This window comes from Anoplolepis gracilipes, chromosome 3 (genome assembly GCF_047496725.1).
Source record: "Anoplolepis gracilipes chromosome 3, ASM4749672v1, whole genome shotgun sequence".
Lineage (NCBI taxonomy): Eukaryota > Metazoa > Arthropoda > Insecta > Hymenoptera > Formicidae > Anoplolepis > Anoplolepis gracilipes.
Genome location: NC_132972.1, coordinates 14,754,190 through 14,773,566, shown reverse-complemented (window position 1 = coordinate 14,773,566; position 19,377 = coordinate 14,754,190). Strand labels below are relative to the sequence as shown.

Sequence of the window (19,377 nt, the reverse complement as noted above, 5' to 3'; positions counted from 1 at the left end):
AAGACAAATCACTTCCGCCGAAAATCTCTCAAAACCAGATTATATCTCTACAGTCCAAATCGCATTAGGGTGCTTTTAAGTTTATTCGTGCTACATAATCAGATGCCTAAATAATCTAACGTTTAATTTTTTTCGACCTAGATTTTTAGGAATTTGATCATTTTAGTCATTTTTTATATACTGTTATTTTTATACATAAAAGAGGTAACATTAACATCATTTTTTTTCTCTTGAATAAAAAATGTTTCAAAATGTAGTATTATTATTATGGAATTGTATATTTTAAAGAAAAATATTCTAAATGTTTCAATTAAATTTATTTTATATTATAATAACTATAGATATTCTTCTTATTATAATCGTATTTTTTCTATTTTTTAGTTTTCTATTTGTTATATTAATTTCTATTTCTACTAATTTTTATTTTTTATTAATAATTAATTACATAATTTTTAGTACAGATATAGAGCACAAAATTGTATAGTGCACATTTTATTTACCATTATAGTCAATTATTCTCTCAATTATAGTTTCTACTACGGACGATAAATATATATGTAATGTAAGATTTATCTTCGTGCGAAACTCCTCAGGACAGCTCGATAATCGTCGCTGCAGCAACAGTTGGCGATCAATCGGTGCTCTCTACAACTATTAGCGTGCAAAAATCGGCAATCCGCTAATTTACATTGATAAGGTAAATCGTAAGAATCGGCGCAACAGCAGGCGTCATGTAACAGTTTTTCGCCGCAGTAAGGATAAACCGAACTGTCACACAGAGGACATCTGTAACGAAAGTATAAAGTGTTACCCGTAATATATATGCATTTAACTATCTTTTTAATTTATACATATTTATTATTGTATTTGAATTTGATAATTACTGATATTAATTAAATAGTTCAACTTTTTTTAATTTTTACATTAGTGATAATGTAAGAGCTGTTTAAAAAATTATACATTAGATCAACAATATTGTTCATACACAATACGGTAAATCAGCAAATCGATGCCAGTGTTATAAATTTTCAATACACTGCACATGCATTATCAACAATTTTATCATTACGTTATCAATACTTATTTGAAGTGCCAATGCATATAATTATAGTCAAAGGACGCTTATCCTTCGGTTCCCCTGAATTTACTCAGCCATTTCCTATCTTGAAATGTTTTTGTTACTTAAAAATAGTTATTTTAACAATCACCAGTTATGAGAGCGTTTCAAGCACGCAAACGAATTTATTTATCTATAATCGTCACAAGTGCAAGAAGTGGGGATGCAGATGGACCCAGGGGGCCAAATCCCGACACGTGTATAACCTTGACGTATTGACCTCCATGAACCGATCACCCGCCCCATAAAAACTCTTATAGTTTATAAATTTTCTTTAAAATATATTCTAAAATATACTAATAATTTTTAACCAAGATTTGGTCTGATAACTTGAGAAAAACATCATTTTTAATCATTATAGTATACATTACTTTAAATAATTATGTTAATGATACATAATGAGATTCAGAAATGAAATATGTATTATATATTAAGAATAATTTTGGGAGTTTATTAATGTTGGTTTACAATTTATCATCACATGCATGAACAATGTTATCAATCTACATAATGTTTAAATAGTTTTCGTATTTTATTGCTATATGTAGAGATTAAATTAAATATAAATTAAATTAAACAAGACAATTAAATTAAATATTGCTATATGTAGAGAGAAAATTAAAAAAAAAATATTAATTATTTATACTTAATTTTTTGAATTTTATTTGATAACAAATATTTTACATAATGTATCAAGTATTATAGTGATAAATACAAAAATGTTAATATAACAAATATATGTAAAAATTTGTGATAAACTTACTTTTGGTGTCTGTATTCAGATGTTAATGAAGGAATATGATAATTTTCTTGAAATTGTCGTGCTTCATTTTTGGGCAAAGGCGTTAATGGCGCATTCATTTTATTTGTTGCATCTAATGCGTCACTCGTCAATTTCCTGTGTTCATCTGAAAAAGATATTATTTCAAAAAATTAAAAAAGATCTTATTGTGGCATATTTTAATAATTTTATAACTTGAAATAGAAATTATTTCAAGTTGTAAAGCTATTGTTATTATTATTACAAATGAAAAGTTAAATATTTATTTTATATTTTCAAATGCCTACGCAAATAGTATGTACAATATTATGTTTATTATCTATGCATACGAATATTATTATAATACCATATTTTTCAAAATTACGCAACAAATATTTTAAGATGATAATTATGTTAAGATGTTAATTCAGTTACTATATAAATGCAATTTAATGAACAAATTTTCTGTGATACACAAAGTGTTGTAATATACGAGAAAAAATATTTATTTATCTTTATAGTAATATAATTATCGAATAAATCGACTCACCTGATACACCTAGTACGCAGCAATGTAAAAGAACGCTGACACTGAACAAAATTATCAGGAGCGACATATTCCCATCAAAAGCAAATGAAATCGTTGCTTCTGTGCGCATTTGCTCTCGACACGATTAAGATTTTTCGGAGAAATGAGATCGTTTCGGCTCCTACTCCTTCGATTTCTTTTATAAACTCAACTTTAAGTCACGGTTCTCACCTTCCTCATAGAACGCGGTCGACGTACCCGTTACTTCTAACTGGTCGATGATCATCTTTCTCTTCTTATGTATTAATGAATATGTAAAAAAGAAAGAAAGAAAGACGAAGTTGTGGATGCTGGCCTGAAATTCGCAGAATATATTTTTCTTAAATAATTTAATTATTTCTGTCTTTTTCTGTCATGTATATAATAAAACAAAAAATATTTGAGGAGTAAGAAAAAAAGCAATAATTACTCTCATGAAATATTTTGTTTTATAAAAGCTGTTGCCAAATTAAATACAAATTTAGGTATTTTTTGCAAGTATATATTTTTAAATATAATATATGAAAAAGTAATTTAATTAACAAAAGTAATTAATTTTTCAAATAAATATTTACGTAAAGTCTATATAAAATCGGCTTTTTTCTTTCTTTATCTCTTATGTTTTTTTTTTAACTAATACGTGTAAATACATTCTTTAGATTTTATTACCTAATTCATTATTTTATTCTATATTACACATACATTAATTTACTATCGAGTATAATCTAATATTAATTTAAATATTAATTTAAAATGAATTGAATCGCTGATTAATATGAAAAATATAGGTCAAAATAAAACGAATAATTTAAAAAGAAAATCTTGATACAGAAACAACTAGAAGCTTACGACAATGTGATAACATATATTGAACAGATTTACTATAATATTTCCATACATTAGCAATCGATGTTCAGTTGTGCAATTGCTATCTCCGAAAATGAATATTCGATATTTTCGAAAATTTGACATCTAAATACTAACAAAATATAAAAATTCTTGTTTAATTATTTAATTTTTAAACATATTCTTATTTATATTTATATTATAAATTGACCTAAATTATAAAAATACTAAATATAATAAATATTAAATTCGTATTGCCGTATTTTAATATATAATTATCTAAGTTAAGTTGATTGGAATTTATAATATTTGTAGTGAATACATGTTAAATTAATTTTATGATTTTATTCATTATGCACATTCTACTTATTGTATACAAAATAACATAAATGATTAAAAAAAATAGTAAAATAATAATATTAATTAATAACATTAAATTTATCACCATTCTTCTTATCTCTTTAGTCTGATTTTTATATATAAATCGACCTTCTTTGATGTTAGTTCATTAAATATTTCGATTACTATTGGGAAAAACGTCATAACACTTCTTGCAACTTCGTGTTTTTTGTTCAGATCTATTCCATAAAAATGACTACGTAGTCGATTTAAAATTTATTAATACAATATATATGTTTAAAAAATTCTTCTCCTAGAATCACACAGTAATATATTAAAATTTAGTAACATATGTCTTATTTAATAATTTTTTGTTAAAATCTAATTAAAATAAAGAAAAAAGAAAAATAGAAATTTTACACAATGTTGAAATAAATATATCCTTAAAACATCTATTTATACAATTAGTAAATATATTTATTTATTTATACAAAATATTATTACTATAACTTAGTGAATATTTCTTTTTTAATTTATACATTAAAGTTTAATTTAATTAATATTGTTCTTATTAATTTTACTTATAAAAATTATTCAAAGTTTTTGTTTTACTATTTATTTTAATACATAATATATAAAGTTATAAAAATATATTATGTAAAGTAAACACTAACTCATAAAGTATAATATATGTATACAATAGTATATAATATATATTATTCATATATAACAGAAAATGATATGTTATAGAAAATGCACGCATATGCACTGTACGGAACTCACAATCAGCCAATTCGATATTGCGCATGCGCAAGATTTTATACATGCAATAGATGATGAATGAAAGTCAGCTGTGAAGCATGAGAGCACGTGGGGATATATTCTCTTTCTCGTGTATTTGTAAGTATATTTAGTATTGATATATTAATAAATTTACGAAATAAAGATAGTAAGTACAAAATTTCTATCCCATTGACGATGATGTATATATATAATTATTAGTTAATATTTAAAAATAAAAAGCTAAGAATGAGAAGATTAAACATATCCTAACCTTATTATTCACGTATATAATCAGTTATATTTGATATTTACGATTTACATAAATATAATTTCTTTATTTTAATTTTTAGGTAATTTAAATTAATTTTAAAAGCCTGTGAAAATGAAGGTGAAGAAAGTAAATCAAAAGTCTCTTAATTCATCTAAGGGAAGAAAATTAGCAGTTGCTAAGAGAAAAAGAGATTTGAGCAAAGTAACTACAGAAGAATTTCTTGAACAAAATTTCCAAGATGATACTGATACAGACAGTGATAATGACAATGATGAAATAAATAAAAATATAGGTATGATTTATAAAATATTTGAATTTCTTTCATATTTTACATTGCAAATCTTTATTACTCTTTTATGCAGGTGATAAAAACTATGAGCAGGCTGAGAGTGATAGCGGTGAAAGTAACTTGGATCCTACAGAACATAAAAAATCATTGATGAAACTGAAAGATACTGACCCCGAATTTTATAAATATTTGAAAGAAAATGACAAAAATCTTTTGGACTTTAACATATCAGATGATGAAGATGATGATAATTCTTCGATAGGTGACGACGATAATAGACACATTCCTGATGAAAACTTGGAGGTACATATATTTTTCTAAATATAATTTTAATTATCTTTATATTTAGTTTTTAACAATATTGTTGAATTCTTAGATTGCTAGTGACGATAGTGATTTTCAACCAGACGTAGCTGAAGGTGACTCTAAAAAGATCACTATACAATTACTAAAAACTTGGCAACAAGAAATACAAACAGACAAGTAAATTCTCTTTATTATTATTATTTTATTATTTTTTTTTGAACTAGTAATAAAAAGTGTAATTACATTATTTTTAATTTATAGATCAATAGTTAGTATTAAACGTGCTGTAGAGGCTTTCCATGCAGCTTTGAATAATGTTGCAGCATCATCTGATACAAATACACAATATAAAGTAGAAGGAAGTGCGAGTGAGTTTTAACTTTCATATTGAACAATTGATTGATTTTTAAATAATTCTAATTTTAATTTTATGAAAAATTATGTTTAGTATTTAATGGTGTGGTGCAACTGTGTATAATGCATTTACCTGATGCATTTAAGCGCTTTTTAAAATTGGATCCAAAAACGCAAGAAGCACATAAGTGTAAAAGATTTGTAAAAGTACGAAAAATCTTAAAATCGTACTTGTCAGATTTAATTACAGTATGTATTAATAAAGTTTTTATTTAACATACAACATAATTTTAAATAAATATATATATGTATATATTAAAAAACATATTTTTTTTTACAGTTATTACAAAGTGTAACATCATCCAGTATTCTCCAAGTACTTCTGAAGCATCTTCACCAAATGTTACCTTATATAAAATCATTCTCTTCCTTGACTAAACCATTGTTAAGGATTTTGTTAAAGTTCTGGTCAACTGAAGAAGAAACTGTTCGTGTTGTAGCGTTTATAAATATTTTACGTATTGCAACCAGTCACAAAGAAGCCACACTTGAGAAGCTATTAAAGGTAAGGTCAACATATTATAAAAAAATTATAGAAAAACATGTTATATAAAAAAATATTTACAATTGATTTTATTATTCATGTTTTTTTTAGACCATGTATATAAAATATGTTCAGAATACAAAATTTGTATCACCCAACACATTACCAGGAATAAATTTTATGAAGCAGTCTTTGGTTGAAATATATTTACTTGATCATAATCTTTCATATAGCCATGCCTTTTTGTACATCAGACAATTAGCAATTCATTTAAGGAATGCCATAACATTAAAGAAAAAGGTAATCATTAAAAGTGATATTTTGTAAATTTTATTATGGACATTTAAGATTTTATTTATTTACTTTTTTTTCTTTTTTAGGAAAACTTTCAAGCCGTATATAACTGGCAGTACATTAATTCCTTGCATTTTTGGACAGAATTAATAACAAAATTGAAAGACAACTCAATATTACGATCTTTATTATATCCACTAGTGCAGGTATTTAAAATAATAATAAAATGAGTAATAAAAATAACATAACAGTTTATAAAATTGCAATTATTTATTAACAGATTATTATTGGAACAATAAAAGTTTGCCCGACTGTACAATACTATCCATTGCGATTCCATTGTATAAATATGTTAACAACAATTTCCAAGGAGACAGGAACTTTTATACCCATCTTGCCATTTCTTCTTGAGGTATTTATTATTATGAATTCTTAAATAATAGTTATGATTAGACAAGAAATGTAAAAATTTATAATATGTTCAATTTTTTTCCTTTAGATCCTAGATTCTTACGATTTTAATAAAAAACACAAGACAGTTTCTATAAAACCTATACCATTTATTTGCATATTGAGGATGTCAAAATCACAACTGACAGAGAATGGTTTCAAAGATAGTATTATTGAAACCATTTATCAACTTATACTACAATATTCTGCAAATGAAAGCTACAAGATATATTTCCCTGATATATGTATACCCTGTATAATACAAGTACGTATATATGGACAAACAAAATAAAAAAGTTTTAAGAATACAATTTTTATTACAGATATCCGAGAGAATATCAAATTAATGTATTCTTTACTTTCTAGTTAAAGGCGTTCCTGAAGAAGTGTCATGTGGCAGCTTATTGTAAAAAAATGAAGCATCTTTTAACTTTGATCGAAGAAAATAGAAAGTACATTGAAAATGAGCGCTCTAAACTAACTATTGATTTAAAAAATACGGTGGGAATAACAAATTGGGAAACTAGAATGAAGACTAATGGTACAGCGATAGCTAAATTCTATGCCTCTTGGATTAAGCTTCACGAATCACAACAACTTAAACTTCTCAATAAGACCGAAGAAGAATTTAATGTACCTATTGTGAGAAAATTGAAAAAACGACCGCTTGATGAACAAAATGCAGAGAGTAGCGAAGAAGAGAGCGAGTTAGAATTTCGGTTGAAAGGAACGGAAACTAAAACAAAAACTGACACGGAAATGCCATCTACTAAGACAAAAAAGCTCAAAAAGAAAAAGAAGGTAGTCAGTAATATCGAGGATGATGATCTGCCGAAGGAAAATACAGACATTGTCCAAGATATAAATGATTGGGATTAAAAGTAGGTCTAAGATCGCTTCGAGTTAACAATTATATGTATAAACAAACAATACATAATACATATTCTCGTTCATATTCTTAAATGCACTGCCTGCAATAAATTTTTTTCTATTTCTCACTATTATATTTTACATTTAATAATAATTATAATAATTATGGAATAATCGATGCATGTTTATCTAGTTTTATTCAAATTTTATTCATAATATTCCTAATATCCAGATATTGCAAGAAACATCCGAAAGCAAAATAAATATTGTATTTAAAACGTTTTTGCAGTTCAATATTCTATAGCATTTACAGAGCAATAAGAACACTTATATGTGAGAGCTGAGTTGTTAGAATGCATAGAGTGATAGTTTAATATTTGATAAATCGAGACTCGATTTCCGGTTCTGCTGATATGCTGCGTAAATTGAATTTTGTAGGGGAATATTCCATATTTGTGTGTGATGTAAACAAAATAAATCAGTATGCATAATTAATTTCCCAAATGCGGAAATATATGTAATATTATCGCCGAATGAACGGAAAACGCAATAAGTATTTTTAATCTTCAGGAGCAATTGCTGTATTATCATGTACGCTACAACGATGTATCGTAACAGACAACCGTCGTTGGCTCGACCCGAGTCTTGAGGTGTCGCTTTCTGATGGTCTATTTTTACCGAAAGGCGTCCCAAGCCAGTCGACAAGAAGGCGCTGTATAGCGACGGTTTGGGCGCTATTATAAAGCACCGTGTGTGCCGGCCGTGTGTTTGTAATTCATCGCATGTAAGTGCGGACCCGGCCGACGAGCTCGATCATCTCGGACAGATCCTCGCGGCGAAGAGAAGTCACGAGGCATATACTCTCGATAGTAGCATCAGTGCAGAGCTGTAAAGAAACGTCTAGATAGAAAGAGAGACAGAGAGAGAGAGAGAGAGAGAGAAAGAGAGAGGTGCACGAGCACGAGCCTCCGCCACCACAGAAGTGACACTTCTCTCGCCAACCGGTCGATCCGTTCCGGAAGATATCCATACACGTATGTAGGCGAAGCGAGCGATAAATGAATCAATATCGCACGTATTGGACAATGATATTTTCTTTGGCAAAAGTCTCTCTGCTGGAGACGCGAAATATATCCGTGGAAAATCCGCAACGATTCGCACTGCAGTTTGCTCGATATAAAAATAAATTTTGTTTCTCTCTCTCTATCTTTCTTTCTCGCTTTTCTTTTCTCTGTTCTATCAATGAATCGGTCCGTTGGCTCTTGAGAGTCGCGCTGGCGGTGGTGATGATGACGACTCCTGGTCCACTGCCTCTCGCGTTTAAACAGTCAGTGTGTGCCAGGAAGTATTTTGCAAGATGCGAGATTCGCTTTTCGTAGCGAGGGAGCCTTTGTCGTGGGTTTAGGCAAACCACCTTCGGCAAAGTGTGTAGGCCGAGGTGTCGCGCATTACGTAAAGCTACAGGAAAAATAAATTGCGAGGAAAGAAGGAAAACAAAGTGTGGGCGAAGAAGGGACACGATTGACCCTCTCTTTATGTGTGTGCGTGCACGTCGCGATGAGGAGATCATCGTTTGATAAGTAAAATCTCTATTTGCAATGTCTCTCTATCTATCTGAGAAAAAATGGGATCGTGAGAAAGAGGGAGAAAGTGCATGCTTATTGAATTATTTATGATTTTTTTCCTCTTTTTTTCTTATATTTAATCTCCTTATCGTTTTGTGTACGAGAGAGTATTTTTTTTCGAGAGCGCATGAGTTAAGAAATGTCAATCTTGTTTACTAATGTTTATTAATGTGGCTATTATTTCATTATTGATAAATGATATATCGAATGCTTCATATAATCGCGATAATACAATATCAAAGAGGGTTTAATAATGATATATTGGAAAATCTGAGAGAGAGAAAGAACATCTTTGCGAATTTCCAAACAAATGTATAGAAAATATTTATTCTGAAAAATTCTGAGAAATAATGATTATTTTTATTTTTTTTTTCTTCATTAAAACTATAAGAATAGTGAAATTGACAATCCTATTTTTTTCTGTTTAAACTTTCTCGAAATCTCGATCTGCAAAAGAACCTATAGCGCCGCGAACAGCTTGACCGAGTTTGAAACTCAAACTTCCACCAAACAATCTATTTAAAGCAAAGTATCGATTCCATTGCGTGGCTAGAATTGAATCGCGTCATATTACTTTTCCTAATACGTATTGCACAATTAAAAGAGACAAAGAAAGAAAATAAATATATAATGCACACTTATATATTAATATAAAAATCTAACTCGATTAAATAAATATTATAAATCAATCTTTATATATATATATATATATATATATATATTGTCCGCGTTTAACTTAAGTATTAAATTAATATAACAATTTGTAAAATTAAACAAAAAAATTTATTGTGTACTTATCAAATGTAATTATGTATTACATAAACGCGTCTACATGTCAAGTTCCTTCGGATCGAGGAACAAGATCAGCTCTTCGTCTATCAAATATAGCGTTATATTATTTTGTATCGCCGATTTTTTTCTGCGCAACATATCGAGTAAATACGGTCGCTGATCGCGAAGATAACCATTCGAACTGTTACTGCGTATTACGTTACAACAGATAAATTTAGCGATTCTTTTACACAGAGCTCGTTGTACCACTGCCAATACCGCGACGCGGAATTAATTGGCCGCTTGGAAGGCAACCAATTCTTGTGGTCGAAAAAGCTCTGCCAGGTTGCACGGCACGTCGACCGAGACAGAATCTCGTGTTTTTCTCGCGTGCACATCTTGTACAATCGATCAGTTATCTGGATAAAACTCGAAAACTCAAGGTCGGTTGAATTTCAACCGCATTTTCGCACGCCAAACATATGTTTTATGCTGCTGGATTTAAGCTATCATCGCTCGCAATTAGGCGTAAAATAATGTAGAACAGATTTTCAAAGGATTATAGGACTGGCTGCATCAAATCCCATTTAAACAATTCTGACGTTTACTATTTTACAAGCAAGCCACGATATTCTCTCTTATTTAAATTAATTATGAGCTATATAAATTTCTTGATTAATTTATTCCATCAAGATATAATGTTGTTTTAATGAATTTGAATTTTTTTTAAGACAGCTGTGCGTTTTTATAAGTTTTACTCCCGTGATTTTCAAGAATGGTTACTAGTAAGATTGTTGTCAATATTAATAAAATTGAACTAACGTTAATGTTATCGTTGATCAAGATGGAATAATTAATTCAAACAGTTTGTTAATAAAAATTTTAATCATTCGGATAAACGCTTATTCACCAAATTAAATGGAAAATTTATCTTTAAATTAGATTTCCCTTTCAATTCTATTTGAATATAAAGACTTTAGAAATATCTGATTGAAGTGGAAGTTTTAATTACTCTCATTGTCAGAATAAGAGTTATGTTTATATTATTTTTTGTCTGAAATAATCTTTTTCCAAAAAAATATTGCTACTTTTTAAATTAATTACGAAATGCTCTATATCTTTACGGTTTGAATCTTCAACGTTTGTGCGATCATCGCGAAATCTCGTAGAGTTTGCGTAAATGGAGGATCCGTATCGCATTGCGAACGTTTCGAATGTCCGCAGACAAGCTAACGCCAAGCGCAACATTCTGAGCAACACGTCGTACGGGCTCGCGTGCACCAAGGATGCCGAGTACAAGTGCAGCGTGAAATACAGCGGAGCTTCCCTGCAGGAGAAGAATTATCTGCAACGTAGCGTATCCGCGGACAATGTTGTAATTCGTTCGCGCGGTTACAAGCCATCCGACAGACACGATCCGGTTAAAAGAAACTTCCTTGAAAATCTCACTTCAAGAATATTGCACTTCGGCATGGTGAGTTAAGCGACGAAACATTTGGTATTTTTGGAGCATTGCAAAATGAAAAAGCATATTAAATTCTCAGTGTGTCTTAAAGTTTAATTTTACACCATATTTATATAAATCCTAGAATTGTTATTTAATAATAAGCTAGTTCTTTCATTTATGTGAATTGGGTGAGAGTTTTCAGTCGAATATTTACTTTAATCAATTTGATTAGGTATTTATACTTCTGTTTTTTAATATTGACTACTTGAATAAATCTTAAACTTATAATTAGACTTTTGTTAAATTAAATTTGATATACAATTTCGAATTTTTAAGAAAATAATTAAAAATGTTTATTAGGTAAATATTTTTTATTGCTAATAAAACATAATTAAAGAAGTCTATTGAACCTCTCTCTTGACAATTTTATTAAAAGATAATTGAATGAAGATTGCGTAAGAAAATTCAGAAATAGTAGAAGAAAAAAAAATGTAATTTTAGAATATTTTACATAATGTTATTGGTTCCCTTTGATCGATATAAATTTGAATGATAGTTATTTTTTAACTGCAGGAAGGGAGCGAGACTACCCCGATTAACTTGCAAAAACTGCTTACTCCGGCATCGGACTCGCATGAGCTCCAATCAAAAAGTAGTAGGTTCTCTTATATAATTAATAATAAAAATAATGTATATAGAATATATTTGTAATACAGAATATAATTTTAAGAGGAATCTTCTCTGAACAAAAGTGTCTATTTATATGTTAAAATATAATATACAATTTAGAATAATATTTTCTCCAGAGGAAAGAATGCATCTGTTGAGATTTGAAAAAAAAAAACGTGGATTAATTTTCAGAAAAAATGTTTGCGTCCTCATACTTTTACGCACCGACACATCCTACGGTCGAGGATCAGGTTGAGCTTGCACGTCGCATCTCGCATTCGCTCAGTGACGTGAAAAATGTTAAGAGTAAAGGACAAAGTATGTACGTGAATAGAAAAAAGCGATCTGTTAAATGGATTCACGACGGAAACGGTACGCTAAATTTGTTCTATAATTTGTACAATTAATAAGACACTTATATTTTCATTACATTATTTATGAGAAGTACAATATTATATAAAATTATATAACTGCACTGATAATAATTTATAAAGAAATTTGTTATTATAATTATTAAATTGATTAATTTTATAAATTTTAACGTTAATGAATAATTAAGTAGTATAAATCTGCTTTTGATGTATCGATCCTTTTAGACATTATTTATAATAATGTCTAAAGCTTAAATAACATTTAAGTTAGATCTATTATTTTTTATCTTATCATTAATCAATGTTTAAGAAATCCAAAGACATGTATTAAAAATATATTTAAAAGTCCGATAATGTGATCGTTTACATTGATGCTAATCCATCTGTATAAATTTTATCTTATAAAAAAAAATTATTTAACATATATTGTTGATTGTCATCTTTTTATTTTATGCTTTATTTTATACAATATAATACGTTGATAATAGATAGCATTTGACAGGTGTCGAGGACGAAGAGGAATCGATCACAACTGTTCATAAGGTAAAGAGTGTAAAATAATATGTATATTTTGTATCTTATATCTTTTTTATTTTTCCACGAGATTATTTTTACACTTATACACACGATGGAATAAAATTTCTCTCAATAGGACAAATTACCCCTTAAATGCGTAATGAATCCATGCGGAAAAGTACTGGACATTCAGGGTATTCAGGCATTAGGCGAAGAGGTCAATATCGCGCCGGTACCCAAAAATCCTGAGAAGCTTTTCGACATTGTTCGCGACTTGAACAATCAAAGAGGACGCGGTAAGTGTCGTGTGTAATTTAATTGGCACACAAACTATGGAGTGAAATTGATAACATTACGTAATACATTGTATATATATATATATATTTAATATATTTATTTAAGCTTTATTTAATTTAAGTATCTATTGTATAATATATATCATAAAATGTGTTTAAAAAAAAGATAAAAATTATTTTATTAAAAGAAATATGTATATAACGTTGCCAAAACAATTCACAGGTGCCGAGATATTTGCAAAACGTAGGAAAAGATCGGAAAAGTGGGTGGTGGACCAAGAACAGTCGCAAACACAGATACCCATTACTCCGGTCACACCGAAAACGCCTACATACCCGGAAAAATTGGTAAGTTACGTAAAGTTATGGCTGTGCGGACTTTAATTCTTTACATGTATGAAATCATAATTTCCTACTGTTATCACATTGTCAATCAAACTCATGTATAACAGTTTTATCATTGAAAACAAGCTTGAAATAAATAAAATAATTTACTTTTCTCAATTCTTAAAGGATTGAAAATAATTTTACTATGAGAAGGAGACTTAACATTTTACCTTATAAGCAAAAAAATTTTAAAGTTGCATCCAATTTAAAAAAATTAATGCTACTATTTTGCGTTATGAAAAAATTGTGTAATTTCAGGAAATTAACGGTAACGCGAAATTTGTAACGCCGTCATCGTTGACTCACATACCAATCTCGAGCACTGACAAACCGTTTTATAATCCCTTTACAGTGGACATTTCCGTCGAGAGCACGAATGCGCCGATAACAGGTGCGTATTATGTAAATGCAATAAAATCAACAGAATAATGATTATATTATAAAAATACAAGATAATCTTTTGTTTGGCAGATTTAATTATGCTGGCAAACGACTTTCTCTATCTTATTCTTTTAAAAATGAACTCAGAATTTAGTTATACTTTATGACATTAATCTACACCACTTATTTTTTTGAGCGACGTTATTTTATATATTTTTCGCTGATAGTATAATATAATTGAAATTTTCCGAGGTTAATTATGTATTTAAAAATTTTGAATTACCCTGATATAATTTTTCACAATCCATATTTCTTCTATTATGCTATCCAGTTTTCTTATTTTGGATTTTTTTATTGTTTTTTAAAAAAGAAACCTCATATAACATAAAATAAAAAATACAGAATGTAATTAAATACAGAATATAGTTATAGTTTACATGATAATATAATTTATACATATATAATAATTATTATATTATAAAAAAGGCAAGAAACAATTAATACAATTTTTGTATTAATCAAATATAAAATTTTTTTAAAAGAGATTCGCCCTCTTTTTGCATCAGACGTGCACTGGGAAGTGTTCTAGAATGTCGAAGGTACTTGACACGTCTCCGAAATAGAGATCAATGTTGGATCGGCCAGTTAAAGCTCGAGTTGAACGATCTTTCATGTTCTAATTGGCAAGCGTTATCGATGTTATTTAATCGATGTAAAATGCCTGACATCTTAACGGCATATCTAAAACAAACAATAAACTCTATATCTTCCGATGCCAATTATTTCTTTTTGTAACGACTGATTTATTATAGATTAAATAAGTATTTTATAATAAATGTTAAATCTCACGATAAAAAGATAAAAATGATTAAAGTGCTCATGTTGCCAAGCGTGCAAAAATATTAAAAATGTTTAAGTTTTCTGATAACATAATTCTAGAACATTTATTAAAAGTAATAACTAAAAAGGATAATACTTTTAAGAAAAGACAGTTGTATAAATTTTGCATGCCTAAAAAGATATAACATATGTTAATATATAGAATAATAGACAAAGTGAACCAACAGATACGTAGTAAATGTAAGCTAATATTTAATTATAAAAATAAAAACATCTATTATTTTTATTTTTATATTTATTTAAACACTACTTCTATTTTTTACATATACATTTTGTTTTGATAATTCATATATTTCTTCTTTTTATCCTTTTTTGTGTGTGATATTTTCAAGTACATAATTTTTTTAATCCTTCCAAAAAATGCTACTTATACAAGATCTCACAAGCTTTTTTTAATTGTTACGTTTTTCTGCTTCAATTTCAATTTGCGAATTGCAGACAGGCACCAATCACGCTGCAATACTAACCGATGCGGTCACTCGAGTGAGGTAAAAAAGATTTATCTACGAGAAATAGCGGTCGGCACAGACTCTGATTTCCCTTTGGACCAATCTCGATCATCCATCGTTGAAAAGTCCCATCGTAACGCTTACGAATCTACTAACGATCGGCGTGCTATCGCTAATTATCGTACTGTCGCCAATAACAATAACAGATATGTTAATAATTATCAATCATCGAGAAAATCCAATTTTTGCAACGCGCAGAGCTATAATAACAAAGACATGGGAAATCAACAACGTTTCGATAACAAATACGGCGATAATGTGATCGACAATAAGATTGGAAATAAGCAACAGAGCCAGATGCAGAATAACAATGAAGAAAATGAATACACACCTGTACCAGTAAAGCAACTGATACAAGAATTCGAGAAGACCTGCAGACCAATTCTGCAGTACAAACAGATCAGTCCAAAGATCATTCCAATCGTACAACAGTGTCCATTGGATAACGACATTGCGCGCTTTTTCGTGACGAGAAATCCTACCAAGTATAATAACGGAGAAGAAGAATACGCACGGTGAGAATTTGAGGATTCTTCGAATAATTTAAATGATAAATTAATAATTTATAATATATTTTATTTTTTAATATCTTTTATCGCGATATACATAATATTTTCCGTCTTTTCGCAATCAACAAAATTATTCAAATGACTCGCTCGTGATTAACGTACTTCAAGGAAGCTCAATTTGCTCATTTTTCAAACAAGAAACGACGTTATGTATTTTACTTTTTTTTAGTAATATATATTTTTCTAGTTTAATCGCAAATGTATAATAAATGCTATTTATATAATATTGCGTGCATTAAAACGAAGTAAGTAATTCTCGAATGGAGAAAGTATCTTATAATAAATTACACAGCACACGCGAAAACTACGAAGGGTCTGCCCAACTAAAGTCCCGATATAACAGCCGATTACATGATACACGTGGAAACTATGAGAGGCAGCCCCAATGCAACGGGCAATTATACAGTGGACGCGAGAACTACGAAGGATCAGCGAAATTACAGTCTCGATGTAACGGCTACGTTTCCACTGACGAGACCGAATACACGACGGATGACACCGATTCGGAGGAAGAAGTCAACGACTATCCGAACGTGGCCGGATCTATAGATTGCGGTCATTCTGCCAGGTCCGCTCTGTTGAATTGCTGCGACAGCAGCGAGTATTCATTCGCATTCGAGGATGAATATTCGGACACTCGGCGTTATTCGATTGCCTCACAGGAATTGGAAACCCTTTATGCTAACGGCACCGATGCAAGATTCATTAACAGCGAGGCTGAGATGGCACCTGAAGCGAAGTCGTTGATGCTTTCGATGGTCGCTTCGCAGGAGGGTATACTCGAGACCAAGAAGCATTTGCGTAGCACGCCAGTCTTGGATAATCTCTTAGGCACCGCTACGCCAGAATGCAAACTCAGTGACGTTAACTCAGAATTAGGCAAGTTAACACGCATGTGCTTTTGTAATCCTGATATTATTGCTATCGCTATTAAACATGCAAAACGATCTTTAACATACATCCTTACTTAGTGCACGGTAGAAAATGTATTTTAATTAAGACTAGTCGTATTGCTAAATTATATGTTAAGCAATACGAAATCTTTCTTATTTATTAAGGAGATGCAAAACTATTTTATAATACAAAGACGCAAAAATAATTTTTAAAATATAATAATCTTTTGCATAATAAAAATTATTTCCTTAATTTATAATATGACTTTAATGAGATTTTTTCCTGCAGGTCAAGAAGTGAGATCGATATAATATATTACTAGATATATGGAATTTCATGTTTATTCCTAATAATAAAAACACGATAACTGACACAAAAATACATTGTTTATTATCGAGTTGTACTCTTAATAATTATATCAATTTCAATTATTAATATTCAATGACTTTTTTACGATATTTTGTATCCGCACAGATTTATATTTGGCATTTCTCAATTTCTAGGAAACAAACTGTACGAAAATAACAATTACACTGGACCGAAATTGGCCAGCCTCCACAATTTGACGAATTATAACACGGCACCGCGTGGATGGAATCAATCACTCACATTTTATCGGCCTATTAAATTCGAAAAACCACAGGAGATTATGTATTCTGATTTTTAGGCGTATCATTATATTATAAATCTTATAATCCTTTTACTCATCAGTACGTATCACGAATTTATCTTTCATGATGAATTAATTTTTTCATATATGTTTATCAGCTTTTATCTATATCTGGATAATAAATAAACGATCTATGTATATGTATGTGCAACAATTCATAAATAATTCATAAGATAGAAAGAAAGAAATTTATATAATGCTGACATAAAAGAAACTTCATCTCTTTAAATATAAATAATTGATTCAAATTATTGAATTAACTTATTTACATTGTTTTTTCTACATATTTTGATATTATTGATAATTAAATAATTGAGTTTAAGTAAGCAAGATTTTTAACGTAATTAAATAAAACCTTATAAATTAACAATATATTAAACAAATTCTTTTTCTAGGAATTGAAAGATCAATCGCAAGTCTTATTCCTTCAAGGCATCGAGAATTATTGGAATGTGTTTTTCGCACTTGCATTCATCCACTATCAGCGCCATAACTTATACCAGTGGTTCGGCCCAATCATTCAAATAATATTTCACGAATAGCATATGCGACATTAATGATGGATGTCACGTGATTAACGGCGCTGATGAACATACGCACGACATGTTTGGAATTTCGTTTTGTTTGGTATATCTTTACCACTTTTACCCCTCACAAAGATATTTAGTGTTGTTTATGTTTTGACAGTGTTACATTTTATTGCATTTTACTTTATTATATTATGCAAATAAATATATGTTGTTTTCCTAATTTTCGTCTTGATTAGTCTGCAATCTCCATTCATATCTTATCTCTGCACACACCTCCAGATTTTATATATAGGATTCAATCTATTATTGATAGCAACGGCAATAAGTGATTGGAAATGATAATAGATAATAATTAAATTTATATAGCGATTCAGATACGAATGCGATATGTTTTTATAATTAATTGCCTTTTAAAGCTTGCAATTTTATTCAATGGCAATCATTTTAAATTTTGCACTACCAGTCTCTATTGTTATTTATAAAAATATCTATCATTGCATAAAATTTCTTATATTGATCAATTATTAATATAGATAATTAATACAGATATTTTTCTGTTTTTAAGGAAAATAAGACTTTTATTATCCGCACTGTTGATACGTGTACTTAATATGTATTTATCGATATAAATATTTAGAGAATTATTGTTTCTGGGTGCGCACTGTTTCTTGCAAAAAAACAGCATATTGCTACATAACAATTTCAAAACAAGTCAATTTTTTCAAGATTAGACTATTCTAAATGATAAACATCTGACAATAATACGCCAACAATCCAATCTATCGATAATTATCTTTTCAAATATAAACAAGATATAAATCAAATATCATATTTTTTGATAAATTACATTTTATTCTCATTTTTCATTAACAACAACTTTTCCATTAGTTAAAGATTGGAAAAAAATTGATAAATATTCTTATTACATTTTATATTATTGATGTGTTTATTAGCAGTGACTTATTTATATCTGAAATAGTAATTAGCAATATAAAAAAATGCTGCGGATAAATTATACAATTCTTAAAATTATCTTTAATTTAAGTTCTCT

The 19,377-nt window shown here is 29.0% G+C and overlaps 3 protein-coding genes across 6 annotated transcripts in view; 2 read left to right on the top strand and 1 right to left on the bottom strand.

Moving 5' to 3' along the window:
• Positions 1–7,922, top strand: part of Noc2 (Nucleolar complex protein 2) — a 40,557-nt gene extending 32,635 nt beyond the window's left edge. For all 3 annotated transcript variants that reach the window (XM_072889117.1, XM_072889118.1, XM_072889116.1), the window contains exons 4-15: positions 4,381–4,530; positions 4,764–4,976; positions 5,047–5,276; positions 5,350–5,456; positions 5,541–5,647; positions 5,728–5,882; positions 5,974–6,198; positions 6,289–6,477; positions 6,558–6,677; positions 6,752–6,883; positions 6,971–7,186; positions 7,288–7,922. In XM_072889117.1, the coding sequence (XP_072745218.1) occupies positions 4,796–4,976; positions 5,047–5,276; positions 5,350–5,456; positions 5,541–5,647; positions 5,728–5,882; positions 5,974–6,198; positions 6,289–6,477; positions 6,558–6,677; positions 6,752–6,883; positions 6,971–7,186; positions 7,288–7,800 (2,175 nt within the window). In that variant the 5' untranslated portion in view covers positions 4,381–4,530; positions 4,764–4,795 and the 3' untranslated portion in view covers positions 7,801–7,922. The remainder of the gene's footprint in view (positions 1–4,380; positions 4,531–4,763; positions 4,977–5,046; positions 5,277–5,349; positions 5,457–5,540; positions 5,648–5,727; positions 5,883–5,973; positions 6,199–6,288; positions 6,478–6,557; positions 6,678–6,751; positions 6,884–6,970; positions 7,187–7,287) is intronic.
• LOC140664082 (uncharacterized) lies at positions 463–2,575 on the bottom strand. Its single transcript, XM_072888811.1, has 3 exons — positions 2,428–2,575; positions 1,881–2,025; positions 463–786 (listed from the first exon to the last, which is right to left on the bottom strand). Exons 1-3 carry the CDS (start codon positions 2,534–2,536, stop codon positions 570–572), a joined length of 471 nt encoding a protein of 156 aa, XP_072744912.1. The 5' UTR covers positions 2,537–2,575; the 3' UTR covers positions 463–569.
• A 910-nt stretch (positions 7,923–8,832) lies between the features above and the next one.
• LOC140664216 (uncharacterized) lies at positions 8,833–18,546 on the top strand. 2 transcript variants are annotated; one of them, XM_072889115.1, is made up of 12 exons: positions 8,833–9,371; positions 11,412–11,661; positions 12,208–12,289; positions 12,496–12,675; positions 13,177–13,217; positions 13,327–13,486; positions 13,710–13,834; positions 14,132–14,264; positions 15,593–16,178; positions 16,525–17,111; positions 17,630–17,836; positions 18,192–18,546. In XM_072889115.1, exons 1-11 carry the CDS (start codon positions 9,349–9,351, stop codon positions 17,791–17,793), a joined length of 2,331 nt encoding a protein of 776 aa, XP_072745216.1. In that variant the 5' UTR covers positions 8,833–9,348; the 3' UTR covers positions 17,794–17,836; positions 18,192–18,546. The 2 variants fall into 2 exon arrangements, with proteins under 2 accessions (XP_072745216.1, XP_072745215.1); XM_072889114.1 differs by lacking the exon at positions 8,833–9,371 and having other exon boundaries at positions 11,188–11,661.
• The last annotated feature ends 831 nt before the right edge of the window (positions 18,547–19,377 follow it).